This window comes from Aulonocara sp. 'chitande type north' Nkhata Bay, linkage group LG23, assembly GCF_057382095.1.
Source record: "Aulonocara sp. 'chitande type north' Nkhata Bay isolate Kocher_YH1m ecotype deep benthic linkage group LG23, A_spYH_male_GT1.1, whole genome shotgun sequence".
NCBI classification, from domain to species: Eukaryota; Metazoa; Chordata; class Actinopteri; order Cichliformes; family Cichlidae; genus Aulonocara; species Aulonocara sp. 'chitande type north' Nkhata Bay.
The window spans coordinates 8,909,251-8,925,742 of NC_141365.1; the positions used below are offsets into that span (position 1 = coordinate 8,909,251).

Here is a 16,492-nt window from a genome sequence, read left to right on the forward strand (position 1 = left end):
CGTTATCTTATGAAATCCCTTTAAAAACAAATTCAAATGTATTTAACACTTATAAAGCAAACTGTAATGCTGTGTTTTCACTCCTGTACTCTGCTCTTACTGTGTGACTGCCTTTTTCCTCGCGTTCTCCAGCCAGCCTGTCTTTCCACATCTTGTTTAGATTAACTGCTTCAAAAACTGGGTCACTTTATTTCCTTGGCTAAAGTGCAAACATATGCATAGACTGAATGTTCATGTGTATATGTGCTAAGAGAGCCAGATGTTTACTTGGCTCTTAGCAGGAGGTCCCTAGCGGTATTTCAGCAGAACTTTGGCTATCTTTGTTTCAGTTCTTCTTGGCAAGGAGCTCAGCTAAATTAAGACAGTTAGGCCTATGACGCTGAGCTTTCTTCTAGTTCTGTCTACCACACAGAGCGCTATCAAAATGACTCCTTAGACAACTTTTCTCTAGTGTGGTTGACTTAAAGAGGGGAGGAATCTATTAACAGATTTGGCTCTTATGTTTCTTTATGCTTTTAAAAATTCATTGTATTTAGACCTGTTGGTTATGACAACTGATAAAAAAAAAAAAATACATTAAAAACCCCACAAATTCATCCTTTCAATTATTAGCACAACTCTATAGTGTCTTTTTACTGCTTGCTCTCTACAGTGGCTGTTTTTATTCCCATTTACACCCACTGAGTGAGGCAGAATTTGGGAGAGACACAATCAGTTCAAACTGGAACAGACTGGTTCACAGCATTTCTCCCTTTGCCTAAACATGGGCATTCCAGCCTGGAGGGACTGTGCACCTACACTGTCCCTCCTACAAGAGGGTGGAAAGAAACGAGCCACTGCCAAGTTAGAGGGTTCTACGCAATCTTAAAAACAGTAGCCAAGTGTTATTGCTGTGCTGTGTTTGTTAATTATTGTGTGTTTCTCCAACCCCCAGGTAACGCAACAGAGGGGGGTGAAAAGGAGAGCACAGAGTCAGCTAAACCAACTGAGGCCCTACACACAGTGTAAGAGCCATCAGAGATATACCTTTATTCATTTAAATTGAATTCAGTTCCACGTGATGAGCTTTTCAACTCCAAATCCCACAGAAAGCATGTTTTTTGTTTTTTCTTTTCTTCAGACTGCAACCTTCAAAGCCAGAACAACCTACAACAGAAGAGGTCTCTGTCTCTAGTGACTCCTCCACATCTTCCCACTCATCATCTGATCCACATAAGGATGTGGATCAGATTGTCACTCTAGTAGAGGAGGAGGAAGAGGATGAGGAGATCAGACTGTCAACTGTTACTCTATTGGAGGAGGAGGGAGAGGATGATGAAGAAGGGGAAAAGAGCGAGGAGGAGATGAGGAAGGAGGCAGACAGGAACCAGTGGGAGAGCCAGGCTTACTGTCCTTTCACCTCCTTCTCCTCCCTCTCTCTGTCTTGCATGGTCACTCTGCCTGAGCTGCTCCATCGCTGGTGCTCTGCCAGGCTGGCCAAGGAGAGACTGCGCAGCCTTAAGAAGAGGCAGCTTAGCACTCAAACACAGACTCACCCTACTGTGAGCACACCTGTCCTCACACACACACCTCCACTGATTCCTATTCCTGCCCCCACACCTATCCAAGAACCCCTTCCTCTCACAGAAAAAGCTCCAGAACTCGAGGTGCCTGAGAAGGGGCAAAATGAGTGCAAAGCTCTCAGTGAGGAGTACACCACTGACACGCCTCTCAGCACTGACACACCTGATTCATACACTCCCGAGCTCAACATCCTCCTAGAGCCCAGCAGAACCTCCACCATCCCCCCTCAGAGTTTCTCAGACAGCCACAGCTCCCTAACACAGCCTACCCCAACCCCAAAGGAGAACTTGTTACCTTTAGTTAAAGACGCAACCCTAGATCCTGTCCCCACTCCTCTCCTCCAAGCTGTCTCTATCCCAAAGACGCAGCACGCCAGCAGCGTCACCCCCACGCTTTCTGCCAGCACTCCCCCGTTATCTCAATCTTCTGAGACGGCTTCTCCTGTCGTCGCGGTTCCTCCTGTCAAAGATCAGCCTGTTCAGCCTCTTCCCACTGCTTCAAGACCTGAGGATTTTATCTCCCCTCCCACTGAGCTGCCAGCAGCTTTGCCTTCAAATGACATTCACACAGACTCAGTTAAGTCAGGCGTAGACAGCGGGGACTCGCAGAGACAAAATGTTCAGGCCTCCCAGACCCACGGGGAGCAGGCTGATTCACTTCCTCAGACAGGAGAGCCTCATCGGGTGGAAGAGACTGTAGAAGAGGAACTGCTGAATGCTAGTGGTAATGGCAACGCTCAGCGGACGGCTACAGACTTCTATGCAGAGCTGCAGAACGGTGGAGATTATAATGGTGGAGCAGTGAATGGGAACAGCGTGTTAGTTAACGGAGGCGCAGTCCACGGATCCAGCCAGAAAGAGAGTGTGTTCATGAGGCTGAACAACAGGATCAAAGCTCTGGAGATGAACATGAGTCTGTCCAGCAGATACTTGGAGGAACTCAGCCAGAGGTGAAACCACTGGCCATGTTGAACTTTTCAAATCTAAACTGCAACAAAAAGCAAAGTTTCAGTACAGATTTTACTGCCCTAATTTGTTTCAGATATTTGCAATCTGGGAGAGATTATTAGAAGTTATTTATATGTATCTGTGATTTCCAGATATCGTAAACAGATGGAAGAGATGCAGAAAGCGTTCAATAAGACCATCATCAAGCTGCAAAACACCTCCCGTATTGCTGAGGAACAGGTCTCATTGCATTAATCATCTTAAATCACAGTAAAATATGTTTGCAGTTAAGAGTCTTATTTACTCAATCTACTGACACCTGAGCAGCTGTGCTGACTAATATCTTCTTTTTTTTTTCTTTTTTTTTGTATATTTTCAGGACCAGAAGCAGACAGAGTCCATCCAAGTCCTGCAGAGTCAGTTGGAAAACGTCACTAAACTGATGCTCAATCTCACAGCTACAGTCAGCGAGCTGCAGAGAGAGGTATATTGCTATCGTTGATTGCTGAGTAGACTATCTATTGCTTAGTTTTTAACAGAATTGTCTTTTTGTGTTTGGCTTAAAACCTTGTTGCTTGTGTTCAGAGAAAGATTTATTCTTCCTGTTGAAAATAGATCATGATGCTTCTGGCTCATTAACATAATGTAGTTTAAACACCATCTGTTGTCAGATCTCTTGCTGTTCCAGATATAGTCCAGGTTTGATTTTTATGTTCGGAGTAATGATTTTAGTAGTCGGGACCTTGAAATCCATCTGAAATGGAGTATGCCAGATAGTAGGTACCAGCCAGAGTAACTAGAGGTGAAATGAAGTATAATGGAATATAACATTCGTTTTACCTACAAGTTTGTTTATAAGTAGATAAACAGACAATTTAAGTAGTTTTTTTTTTTTTCACATAAGTATAGTGTCTGTGTGAAACCTTAATATTCATGGCCATCATGTATTGTTTTAACTTTTTTTGTTTTGTTGTTTATTTAAAGTCTTTTGCTTCTTCCAAAACACGTGCAGAGTTTGACTTGAGTGGAAAACATTTTTCTGACTTGAATATTTCAACATGTTTGGCTTTGACTTTTCACCAAGGCACATTTTCTGAGCCCACATGATTAAATGCAGTTACATTAAAAAGGATAGAGGATAAAGTTTGTGTATCCTTTTTAGAATAACAATTTGTGGGTAGTTTGTCTTGGTTTTTCCTTCTCTCTCTCTCTCTCTCTCTCTTTTTTTTTATTTTATTTTTATTTTTTTTATTATATAAATTCACTGGGCCTTTTGCATACAGTGTTTAGGCCAAACTAAAAGTGCTTTTGGAGTAAGGTCACGGAGGACATGGTACAAAACATCACAACTGGGGAAAAGGACCACTCACGGTATCATAAGTCGACGTAGCTGTTGAATGTTTGATGTGTTGTGCATTGTTTCACTGTTGACTGCTGAAATCGTCCTCTGCAGGTATCGGACCGTCAGAGCTACCTGGTGGTCTCTCTGGTTCTGTGTCTATTTCTGGGGATCCTGCTGTGTCTGCAGTGCTGCCGCAGCTCGGCCCCCGGCCCCAGCACCAACTCTACTGCTCTTCCCAAGAGCAACCACTACCCCAGTCCCAAGAGGTTTGTCACCCGCATGCATGAATAGGATATTTTATTTCTGAAGCTTTGCTATGACATTTGTTAAGTGTTGTTCAGTGTTTTCGTATTAGACTGAATACTGAAGCTGTTGTCTGTCGGTTGCTGTCATTCCCGTCTTGCTACTAACTGTAGAAAGATTGACAATCAAGGAATGAATGTAGCATCTTGTAAATGTCAGTCATTTTTCCCTCCCTTATCAGATGCTTCTCCTCTTACGATGACATGAGCCTGAAGCGCAGGGTGACCTGCCCACTTGTTCGCTCCAAGTCGTTTCACCTGTCCTCTACAGAAGGTAAGAGGTCTTCTTCCTACGTGCCCATTCACTTTTCAAAAATCTCTCCTCCAACACACTTTTGTTTTACCCATATGTTTCCTCCTTTTGTTTTTCCAACTGAAACATAAGCAGCATTGAGATCTGACACTACAGTCACGCTGCAAACATCATGTAATCTTGCCTTTGGGCACTTTCAGGCTAACTGCTTTTGATCACTGCGTCTATTGCCACATATCTCTCCCCATCCAAACACTACTTAGCCTTGCTTCATTCTCTCCATCGCTCACTCTTTGTACCTTTGCTGTTGCTTTAAGACATTTTGCCAGGTTTAGTGACTGATATCCCTCTTGTTGCCACTGCCTAAAGCAACACACGCCCACAAGGAAAGGCTGGTGCAAGCAATAAAAGTATCAGCTCTTGAAACCTTAAACTCCCGCTGCTGTTCATTACCCCCTAATGACGTGCATGCGTGTGTGTGTGAGAGAGAGAGTTTGCCCTTGAGGGTGGGAGGCTGTCATTGCCAGCTTGCCACATGCAGGCATAAGGAGTGTAATAATAGAGCACAATGCTTTGCTGGCTCATGGTAGACATTTGCAAGTAGTATTCCTTAATAAAAACAACACCTGCTTTTCTATGATTTCAAATCTTGTTTTAACAACAAGCTATTACTACAATATGGATTTATGCCTTTTCATCTTTAAAACTACTTGCAAGGTCGCTTCATGCTTATTACATGTACGTATTCCTGTATCCCATTCCATCATTAACCTAGCCCCTTTCTCCCCTCCCCAGTAGGTCCAGATGACTTGTACATTGTAGAACCTCTAAGGTTTTCTCCAGAGAAAAAGGTACAGTGTCTGTTGGCTGTGATGGCCGTCGTATACAAGTACTGTGTTTTCTCGTCTCAATGAGTCTTTCTAATACGTCTGTTTTAGAAAAGGGAATTCTTTATTTTGTGGAGTAAATGAGATGAGGTATCAGCTGAGCAGTGGAAAGAATTGGCGAAATACCCATTAGCGTGTGTGTGTGTCTGTGTGTGTGTGTGTGTGTGTGTGTGTGTGTGTCTGTGTGTGTACTGCCAGCTTTATTCGCTTCAAGTTTTTAATATTTTTAGATAAGCAGGTTGAGTAGTATGTTTTTGTTTTCCTCATTTCCATCATTCCCTTTTGAACTTTCCCACCTTCCTCCGACTATTGTTTGTGACTTAACGTTATTAGTTGTTTAGTTTTCTGCTGATCTTTCTTAAGTAATTTCTCCATCTCTTATGTTTACCTTGCAGAAAAAACGCTGCAAGGCAAAGTCTTTGGACAAAGTTGAGACTCTGAAGGCATTCGATCCTTCTGCTCTCCTCACTAACGGGGATCCCAAGTTTAACAGCTTCCACCCGTGTCTCCCTGCGCCACCATCCTCAACACGCCCCCTACCTCTTCCTCCTCCTCCTCCTCCACCTCCTCCTCCCTTGCCTCCTCCCCCTTCAACACCACAGGAGGGCCCATTATTGCCCCGTCGCGCCTCTAAGGAGTTCCCCTCAGAGACTAGCAGCTGCAGCTCGTCCACCCATTCTGAGGAGTCGTACGCCAGCCGGCTCCCCCCTCCTTCTCCCGTCTTCCCCGCTGATGGCGTGTGCAACGGCCACGGCCTTTCTTTCCCCCTCAGCCAGCCGGTTGCTAAGTCCCGTCAGGAGAAGCGCTCAACGAAGCGGCGGAAGTCTCGCCAGACCGAGCTGCAGTTCCCGCACATGCCAGTGGGGAGCGTTGGTTCTCTGCCCAGCCTGCAGCAGCTTATGAAGGGAAACAAGGAGATGAGTGTCGGGACCATCGGGGTGACAGCCGTCACCGGACATGTCTGAATCCTCACGCGTCACCTTTACACGATTATCTGCTCACACCTGTGCACACACTACACGGTAGCAGACATGACAGACAGAAGAGGTCTTACCACAACCCAAAGAACCACATTTCCCATGAGCACCCAGGCGCACCGTGGAACTGAATTGGCTATGGCAGCAGTAGCTCAACATCATTCAGTTCTTATTCACTCCTGTCAAAGACCCGTTTACGGTTATGTGCCTTTATATCTGTTCTAGACCTTCTAACTCTTAAAAACATGAAATGTAAACAGTTGTTGATGTGCACAAAAAGACACTGTGATAGGAAGTGAAACACCAAGAAGAGTCAAAACTATTGAAGTGTGTTTGAGAGATTTTATTTTATTTTCATTTTTCTACTGGATAAGCACATTTACCCATGAAAGTGGAGCACCAGTGAATTCATTTCCCCACTCTGAGCACAGTGAGGAGAGGTGCTGGTCTCAACTCCGTGTTCCTTGAAAAGTATTAGGCTGCTCTTTGGGATGAAATATGTCATTATAAGAGGACTGTGGAGCATGACAAATGACTTCTCTTATTCTTATTTCCTCCTGTCTTTCATTGCCATCATTTAACCTTTTCCATCCTGCCTTAGTCTCTAAATGACTGCAGGTGTTTGTTTGGGACCAGTGGGTAAAACCGTCTCATTCTCGCCTTCTGTCTCTGTCAGTTTGTTCCAAACCAACCACGAGAGCTGAATGAAGAAAAGTCTACATGAGCGTATTAGCCCTTTTCTTTTCTTTTCTTTTTTTTTTAAGTGTCTCAATTAACTTCATAAAACAAATACAGTAGCAGCAGTCCAGCTCCTGTAGACCCTGCTCAGTTTGGGCTGGGCCCAAAAATGCTGTCACATTAGATTTTGTAACTGTGATAAAACAGCTCAGAGGCAAGAAGCTGTAATATATTGTTTCATTACTTTTATAGTTCTTTCATTTGTAACTGAGCCATGTTTCTCTTAGCATTGCTGGTTCGGCTTGTTTGAGTTGCTGTCAGAGCCAGTATGGGGCAAAGTGTTTCCTGTTAAGGGCACAGTTTACTGTAGGGTAACCTTGGGTAACAGAGCTGAATGTTTACGCACACCCTCTCGTGGACCTTGCAGATGGGTCTGACAGATCAGCTTTATTTATCTATTTATTTATTTAAATGAACAGAGAATTTTCTAACCTAGTCGCTGGTTTGCCAGTCTCCCAGTCTTGCAGCGTCACAGTGGCTCAATGCAAGTTTGTTACATAGAATTACTACTCAGTGGTACTGACACATACAGTCATGGTGGATGGCTCAAACACATTTGCTTTCTTTCGTTTTCTTACCTTATAACGTCGTCTAATTGTACTTGGCTCAGCCTGAAATATCGGACAGTAATCGCATTTTATATCCAGCAAAATAACAGTTAAAGGCTACATGTATGTTGGGAACACGCTGCTGCTTCTGTGTGTTTTCAGAGCTGCTGGAAAGTTGGAGATGCTTTTATTAAAGAAAAAAGAGAGAGGCTATAACAATGACTGTAGTACTGTGCTGTCTTCTGTCTGCCTTTTCAGCATCTCTGCTGGATTGGCTAACTGATTTTATGTTACCCTGGCTGTTTTGTTAATGTATATTCAATATAACAATTCAGCAAAAACACTGCAGGAAGCTGCAGATTTATTTTTGTTTGCTTTTAAAGAATAAATTTAACAGAGGTTTTTTTTTTTTTTATTCCCCCTTCTATTTATGCAATTTCATAGAGGTTCTGCATGGTTGGCGTTGGACGTCTTGACAGAATTTTCTTCTAATGCTACCATCCCATATGAGTGTCATTACCTGTTTTGACCAGCTTCTACTGCTCTTCTTTCCTTACATATCTTTATCCAGAAATGTCACCTCTGACCCCCTGTGCACGACTTCTGTCTGACTGTGAAGAAAACTTTAAATATGCCTGCTTTGATTAACCACTCTACCATGTTCCTATTGGCTTCAAATGCTTTTTCATTCTGCTTGCCTGCTTTTCTGTCTAGCTTTTTTGCTTTTTTTTTTTTTTTTTTTTCTTGTGCATTCTTACTGTGGTCGTACACTCCTTTTAAGTCTTTTTTTTTTTTTTTTTTGGATGTCATGTGTTTGCCCCACATCGAATGACAGCGGTCGTTTGTGAGGAAGAAATGAATTGTTGCTGAATAAAAGGGAACGCAGTAAAGATTAATCCAATTCAGAACACTATTAATGTGGTTACTTATATTCCAAGAGCCGAGCAAATCCAGAGGGTGGTTTGTTTGGTTTTTGTTTTTGTTTTTTTTGTTTTTTTTTTTAAATCCCTGTTTGAATGTGTAATATGTTTGTGTGTAAACCTGTACGCATGCGAGATTTTTTTTTCTTGTCGTGTGTGTGTGTCTGTGTGTGTGTGTGTGTGTGTGTGTGTGTGTGTGTGTGGGTCTGTGTGTGTGTGTGTGTGGGTCTGTGTGTGTGTGTGTGTGTGTGTGGGTCTGTGTGTGTGTGTGTGTGTGTGTGTGGGTCTGTGTTATGAAAAAGACTACTTTAAATCGATTTAAACACATAACACAGCAAACAACAAGAAAGCACTTGGAGAGAAATTCTAAATGCTCAGTGTGCACTTTGTATGACTCCTTATGCCGTTTTGTTTTTCTACCCTTTATGTCAAGTGCTACCTTCTCTCTATCCCTCTCTCTCGCCCTCTCTTTGTCTCTGTGAGTACTCTGAAGAGCTGCACAGTATTTTTGAGCAGGAGTGAGTTACTACAAAAAACTGTAGTGCCATTAGAAACTGTGAATTCTTTCTAAATAAAATGTTTTTGTTTCTTTTTGTCTTTCAGTTGGAGTTGTTTCATGTCAGATTTTAGCAAAATTGCTATTTCACTTCTGTTGTCCCTAGGCAGGAAACATTTATTAAAGAAAAGTAGTGATAGCAGTATACAGATTTGGGTATACACGTACTTCATAGAATCCCATCCTCAGAGTCTCAAAAGTAATTGGAAAGTTGGCTTAAAAAGAAATTAATAGCCATGTGACACCTGTTGTTTTGTTCTTTTATGATGAAATGAGTATCAGGAGCGACCACATCAATGATCTGGTGCTTTCTTAAAAAGAATGAATACGCTGTCCAGCTTAGCAACAGCAAGAAAAACCCTTCACAATATCTAACCAAATCAGTAACACCCTCAGAGAGAATGGCATATCCCCAAAATCTACAGTTAAAAGATGCTTTCATAAATGCAAATACAAAGGTTTTATAAAAAGGTGTAAACCACTGGTTACAGAGCAAAATGTGGCGAAGGTAAGGAACGCCACATGACACAAAGGATACTGCATTATCTGTCAAACATGGTGGGGGCAATGCTGTGTCATGGATGTGTATAGCTGCCACAGTAAATGGATCATTAGTTTACTGATGTGACTGCTGACAAAAGTAGCACGGGGCTATACTCTCTCCTTACGTTCAGCAAAAAGATGCAAAACCAATCAGAAAGAGCTTTATAGTGCTAATGGATAATAACCCAATACAGTCTCAAGGCAAAGAAATGGCATAGTCCAAGTCAGTGAAGATCCATGAAGAAGTAAAAACTAAAGGTGGTTGTGGTAAAAGTCTAGCAGAGTATCTCAAGGGAAGGGAAACAGAATTCGGTCATATCAAAATGCTGTAGATATCATCAAATGTGGATATGCTGTATCCGAAAGGATTCTCAACCTCTGGAAGACAATGAATGTAAGTTTTAAAAGGAATCCTCATATTTAAAGCTGTTTGTTTCTTCAATGACTTTGAACCCTCCCCGGGCTTTTATGCCTACTCATTCCTATGAGTTTCTAGGGAATCACTATCCATCTTTATTATGTTGGGGGAAGAAATATATCAATAACATATAAAATATTACATATGTAACAGCAGTATATGTTTAAATTTGATGAATTAGAAGTGTAATACAACTGAACATTAAAGTGCGCATCTTATGCTCATCATTATTTATTTACTTATTTATCTTGCGGTGGGCATCACAATGATTTGCGGTCTAAAATGAACCATTTTTACCTCTTCTCACTGCAGGGACAGCTTCCCTTTAAGGCTGACTTGCTGCCGCTATTAAACAGAAGGTTTAAGGGTGGGTAGTTGGGACTGTTGTGCTCATGATATCCTGTAATATGTCTCTGACATCATATAGATCCAAGAGAAAAATAAGAGCAATTAGAGAACTCTGAAGCCTGAACTTAAGGATAGCAACGTTTTTTATTTTTGTTTTTAATAAGCGTCCAATATAAAAAAGCATAATAAACCCACTTTAAGGTGAATTTAAACCAGAAGGTGGCAGTAAAGCAACTTTAAACATATTAAACGACATCCAGCCACAGGGTGTCGCTGTGAGTCACACTGGCCTCTGTTCTCCTCCAGTGCGCGTTCTCTGTTTTCTCTCTGCTGTTTACGTTTATCGAGTAACATGGAGGACGAGGTGGATGTTGACATCGAAGGAGATGACTTTGATAACAATATTGGGTAATGACGCCTGTTTATTTGGATTAATTGATGGCTGTGCTGTTTGGTGGGCTTCTGTGCTGTGGTCTACGCGAGTTAGCGGTGACCCGGATGTTGGCGCAGGATAACAGCAGCTGGGATTAGCTCTGGAGGCATCTGCTCTGCTGATCACAGCTTCTTTCCTCGCTGTTTTAGGGAGATGGACGGAGGAGGTTTGGTGCAGGAGCAGTTCATGCAGCCTACAGGGAAGAGCAGCGCCTGGATACTGGTATGACTTCGTCAAGCTCCGTTGTTTTTCTGGCTGTGGGTGCTCGTGTTGACTCTCCGTCTCTCCTTTGTACAGCCCTGGGAGCTGGACAGCTCCATCAGCCCGGAGAACAGAGAGGTGATAGAGAGGATGCTGCTAGAGGAACAGTATCCTTTTACTGACCTTAAACGCACTGCATAGTGATGCATTGAGGTTAACTACAGGAATCACAGGACGTAGCTGGGAAAGCTTCGGATTACCTAATAACTGCCCCATGCTGTGGCTAATGTAAACATACGGACAGATGACAAATTAAAAGAAAAAAATGTAACGCTTGACCTTACAGTAAATGGAATTACAGTGGGGGAATATGTTATATTATTTTATGTTCACTTGTCCTGTTGGTGCAGGAGTAACCCAAAACATCTCAACCTAGTTTCAACCAGTAGCTGAAGCTCCTTATATTGTGTTGATTACATAGTTTAAATACTAATTTTGTTGCTGGTTATGAAATCAGTTGTCCTCAACTATAATCGAAGATATTACCTGACAGGTAAGGAGATTCCCGACCACATTTGGCACAGTGATCCTCACAAAAAAAACAAAGTGAAAAAGTGAGTAATTTCTTCCATCAGCCTTGATGATGAGCGCAGTACACTGATTCCTCATTTCCTTGCTATTCATGAACTTGTCTGTGTGTGGACAGGTCTCCGGCCAAGAACATAGCTTCGTCTGCTGGTTCATCCTCTCGATGGTCCCAACAGGAGAAAGAACTGTTTGAGGAAGGCCTGGTATGCTTACACTGCAAGTTAACTTTTGTGTCTGAAATGTAATTTCTGTTTGGGAAGGTCAGCCTTTGATGGATTTAATAATTGTTTTAAGTGAGTCAGATTGTGTGTATTGTCCAAGTTGCCGAGGTGTGTTGTTCTACAGGCTCGGTTTGGTCGAAGGTGGACTAAGATTGCTAAGCTTATGGAAAGCCGTACCGTTCTTCAGGTTAAGAGTTACGCCAGGCAGTATTTTAAACATAAGGTAAGACAGTCCACCTGGATTATACTAACAGCACAAGACAGGTTTCTGTTATGTAAGCTTAGTTGTAGTCATCTGCAGATATAAACCTGCAATTTAGTCGAACTACATACGCTCTATGCAACCAGAAGGAGTCCTTAGCAATGGTATGTTGGAAAATAAAAATCAAGAATAAACAAACTTTTGTGTACACATTTTTCAGGCAAAATCAGATCCTGGTCCTGCGGCTCCCTCTGTAGCTCCCATAATACACCTACAACCTCCTCAGCCCACCTCCAGTCAAGTGTCTACTCTTGCCAACGCTGTCCGCATAGAGAAGCTTTCTGACGATGAGGATGAGGATGTAGACATCACTGACGACTTGAGTGATGACGAAGAAGGCAATAAACCACAGGCAGTCCTCAGCAGTGATTTCTGTGGGCCTGAGGAGAAAACAGATTCTGGGAGTCAAAGCCCCACAGAAGAACATGTAAGTCTGAGTGGGGTAGAGAGCATCCATGAGACGAAGGAGAAACCGAGCCACACCTCTCTTTCTCCGCAAAGTCTTCAACCCTCATCTTTCCCTGGTTGCTCAGAAGATCCTGGAGTAACAGAGCGAGATGAGAAGGTCAACAAGACGGCATCGGTATTTCCACAAAGCTGTCAGACACCGCCTCACGCAGACTCAAAGCAGATGTTCTCAACAGGCATTGCTCAACTGGAAGAAGCTTACAGTGATGGAATGGGTACTTCACACTTACTGTGCTTTGTGTATTTACCTCACTGTCATAGGAAAAATTAATGACACACATTATGATGTCCTAGATTCTTCAGACAAGATTGAGAAGAATCTAAATGATAGACCATACAATGACCAGGAGGAGGAGGAGAATGAAGATGATGAAGAGGAGGAGCTGAAGGCCCCCGAACAAGAAATAGAGATGGACACAGAGACCATCACCGAGGATGAGAAGCAGGCTATCCCAGAGTTCTTTGAGGGGCGACCATCAAAAACCCCTGAAAGATATCTGAAGATTAGAAACTATATCCTGGATCAATGGTAAACTAAGTTTACATGTTCGATAACTTTGTTTACACAACTTTGCACAGAAAGTGGTTATTACTGTTTTTGTCCACTAGGCTGAAGAGCAAGCCCAAGTACCTAAACAAGACATCGGTCCGCCCTGGTCTAAAGAACTGTGGAGATGTCAACTGCATTGGGAGAATACACACCTATCTGGAACTCATTGGAGCAATCAACTTCAACTGCGGTAAGTCTATTTCTCTGAGTCTTCTGATTTATGAATTTTTATCTTCTTTTTGATGTTAAAGCTCTGACTTCCTTTTTGTAGAGCAAGCTGTGTACAATCGTCCAAAGGTGATGGACCGCTCCAAGCATAAGGAAGGCAAAGATGTACTGGAGGCCTATCAGCTCGCCCAGAGGCTGCAGAGCATGGTCGGTACCCATAAAGCAATAGACTCTGACACTGGAAGCATTTAAATTTTAAGCATGCCAGAACTTGACTTGTAACTTCTGACTGGTTGTAGCGAACCAGGAAGCGGCGTGTGCGGGACATTTGGGGGAACTGGTGTGATGCTAAAGACTTGGAGGGACAGACATATGAGGTATGGACACTGCACAACAACTTTTAATCAAATTACGATTTACATTCTTACTAATATGTTTACTGATTCTGTGTTTTTTCTTTATCAGCATCTAAGTGCAGAAGAATTAGCTCTGCGGAGAGAGGAGATGAAGAAGCAGCCTAAACCTTACAAGATGTCCAGATACCGAGGGTGAGCACAGTGGACTGATGCAAAATGTACCAAATTATAAGCACAAGGAGGTTTATGATGTGGATGTTTATAATCCCACTCTATCCACCAGCTCTTTTGACCCCTTCCAGCTGATTCCCTGCAGATATTTTGAAGAGGATATAAAGGTCAGTGATCATTCTTATCAAGATTTTTCACCGATACACTGACTAACCACACCACTTTTAAAAAAAAAAACCCGGAAAAATCATGGATGTGTCTCTAATTGGCGTGGCCTCTATTGATCAGGTTTGTTCTGTTGCATCTTCCAGATACAGAATGGATACTAGACTATTTGTTTCTTGAGAAATTCTTCAGGAGATTTTTCAGTGTAATTAGTCCAGCTGGGGTAGACTAATGAGGGAGAGCCATTTTCATGGGGATGGGGAATGCTTAATCTGCAGTTAATGGGTGGTACATGTCAAAATTACATCCACATGAATACCACCACAGGACTTCTAATGGTGCCTTTGCTCCAATTGAAAGCACACATCCCAGGTTAGGTGGGCAAAGCTAAATTCAGTGTGATGTCAGTGTGTCTGTTGTTGGCCCTGTGAGGGACTGGCAGACTCTCCAGGGTGCTCATTGCCCTATGTCAGCTGTAATATACTTCAGCCCAGCCTATGTTGGATAAGGAGTAGGTGACTGGATTATTAGATATACCTTATATCTAATAAGATTATATTTTCTTCATTTTTTGTTGCATAAACTAAGAGGATCCTTTCTCCAAAGTAGTCATCATTTATTCTAAGCTGTTCTTTACTGATCACCCTAGGAACCATTCCAGGTTATAGTCTGTGCTGAGACTCTTCTCATCATGGATATGGTATGTTATACACACAGTCACAAGCTGATTAGTTTTTTTCATATATGTACAACAGATTTTACCTATACTGACAGATAACTTTTCTGTAATCAGCATGCACATGTGTCAAGGGGGGAAGTCATTGGTCTGCTAGGTGGAACTTTTAATGAAGAAGCAAAAGTATTGAAGGTAGGTCAAGAAGTCTGAACCAATGTGACAAACAGGATAAAACTCTAATCACATTATATTCAGAAAACTATATTTTGTGATTAATAAATCTGTGTTTAGATCTGTGCAGCAGAGCCATGTAACAGTGTGAGCACAGGTCTGCAGTGTGAGATGGATCCAGTGTCTCAGACACAGGCCTGTGATGTGCTGTCATCCCTGGGATTCAGTGTAGTGGGCTGGTACCACTCGCATCCCTCCTTCCACCCTAACCCTTCATTGCGAGACATAAACACGCAGCACCAATTCCAGGTAAAACTGACTGAATGAAATAAGTTTGCACATGAGTTACTTGTGAACTTCTGGTTTTATTTTCACTTCTGGTATTATTATTTATTTATTTTTAATCTTTCAGAGTTATTTTTCACGTGGTGGAGCCCCGTTTATTGGGATGATAGTGAGCCCATATGACCCAGCTAATGCTTCCCCCCACTCCCAGACTACCTGCCTATTGGTAAAAGAGAACCAGGAGCCTTCAGGCCCCCAGAGTAAGTCTAACACACACACACACACACACACACACACACACACACACGACTCAAACTTCAAAACAGTTAAGATCAAGAGGCTTTGAAATCAAGCTGACAATGTAGGTCAGTGATTTTGTGTACGCAGTAACACACTTTATCCTCTGGCTCAGTCTCTCAGCCTCTGTTCCTCCCCAGAGCTGCCGTACAGATTCGACTTCCTGTCATCACAAGACATCCCGGACTGGGAGCAGACGATGAGGAGGGCTCAGTGGATCATCCACAAATATTCTCAAGCACTAGGGTGAGTGAGACACAAGACTGTATTGTGTAATCTTGAACTGGTGCCCTAAAGCTGATCCTAAATTTTATTGAAATTGTTTTGGGTGGTGTGTCTAAGCATTTTATTTTTCATTTTTGCCGTGGCTGGTCAGGAGTGTGCAGATGGACAGACTATTTCGGAGAGACTCCCATCTCACATGTTTGGAGAAGGTCAGTTCGACCATCAGTCCTCCCAGTTTGCAAATTTCAGTGACTCTATGGAGTGACTTTGAGCTGCTTTTACAGTTTTAATGTGTGCCTAACTACACGACCTTCATCATGTAGATGCTGGCATCACTGGCGAGATACTTGGAACCCCTCCCAGATGAGGTGGGAGACTCCTTTCTCACCCAGATCCAGGCCCTTTTCAAATCTGACTTTATTTCCAAGCAGCAGTTGCCTGATTCTGAAGAAGGAGAACCTTTAAATATCTCATCCAAGCTGGTGGACTCGGGCGAACTAACTTTTGATCAGCCGATCAGCCCAGAGGAAGAGAAGGACCAAGAAGAATCTGAGACTACTGGCAGCACCGTGTTGCATTTAGGCTCTGTATTGTCGACCGAACATGACTATTTACTGTGAATAACCATACAGCAGCATACTTAATAGTGAATGACACCTTTTGTGAATACATTGTGGCATTCATTACTGGGTGTGTGTGAGATAGTTTTTGTCAGTGAAGTTATCATGAACGTTTTTTCTCAGTTTAACAGATTTCTTTTTGACATCAAAATAAAAATCTATTTTTATATTTCAGGTCTTTTTATGAATGTTCAGTGCAACACATGAATATATATTTTAATGATTTATGTTTAAAGTTTTGTCATTTACTCCTCACTAAGGTTTACTGTCCAAGGGGACAGTACTATGTTTTT

The 16,492-nt window shown here is 42.4% G+C and overlaps 2 protein-coding genes across 8 annotated transcripts in view; both read left to right on the forward strand.

The window, feature by feature from the left end:
• The window catches only part of suco (SUN domain containing ossification factor), a 43,259-nt gene extending 34,180 nt beyond the window's left edge, over window positions 1-9,079 (forward strand). For 3 of the 7 annotated variants that reach the window (XM_086283876.1, XM_086283877.1, XM_086283879.1), the window contains 9 exons: window positions 935-1,004; window positions 1,121-2,512; window positions 2,663-2,750; window positions 2,890-2,994; window positions 3,964-4,118; window positions 4,337-4,428; window positions 4,543-4,581; window positions 5,203-5,258; window positions 5,690-9,079. In XM_086283876.1, coding sequence (XP_086140002.1) covers window positions 935-1,004; window positions 1,121-2,512; window positions 2,663-2,750; window positions 2,890-2,994; window positions 3,964-4,118; window positions 4,337-4,428; window positions 4,543-4,581; window positions 5,203-5,258; window positions 5,690-6,259 — 2,567 coding nt within the window. In that variant the 3' untranslated portion in view covers window positions 6,260-9,079. Of the gene's footprint in view, window positions 1-934; window positions 1,005-1,120; window positions 2,513-2,662; window positions 2,751-2,889; window positions 2,995-3,963; window positions 4,119-4,336; window positions 5,146-5,202; window positions 5,259-5,689 lie in introns of all 7 variants that reach the window. The other 4 variants (XM_086283878.1, XM_086283881.1, XR_015127263.1 and 1 more) reach the window with 3 other exon arrangements.
• A 1,529-nt stretch (window positions 9,080-10,608) lies between these two features.
• Window positions 10,609-16,368, forward strand: mysm1 (Myb-like, SWIRM and MPN domains 1). The gene is made up of 20 exons (XM_086283882.1): window positions 10,609-10,750; window positions 10,925-10,997; window positions 11,073-11,143; window positions 11,516-11,590; window positions 11,683-11,767; window positions 11,910-12,008; window positions 12,208-12,730; window positions 12,810-13,044; window positions 13,125-13,255; window positions 13,337-13,440; window positions 13,533-13,610; window positions 13,699-13,781; window positions 13,873-13,927; window positions 14,575-14,625; window positions 14,719-14,793; window positions 14,893-15,081; window positions 15,185-15,317; window positions 15,495-15,600; window positions 15,731-15,788; window positions 15,903-16,368. The coding sequence occupies exons 1-20, from the start codon at window positions 10,695-10,697 to the stop codon at window positions 16,197-16,199; spliced, it is 2,577 nt and encodes an 858-aa protein (XP_086140008.1). The 5' UTR covers window positions 10,609-10,694; the 3' UTR covers window positions 16,200-16,368.
• The last annotated feature ends 124 nt before the right edge of the window (window positions 16,369-16,492 follow it).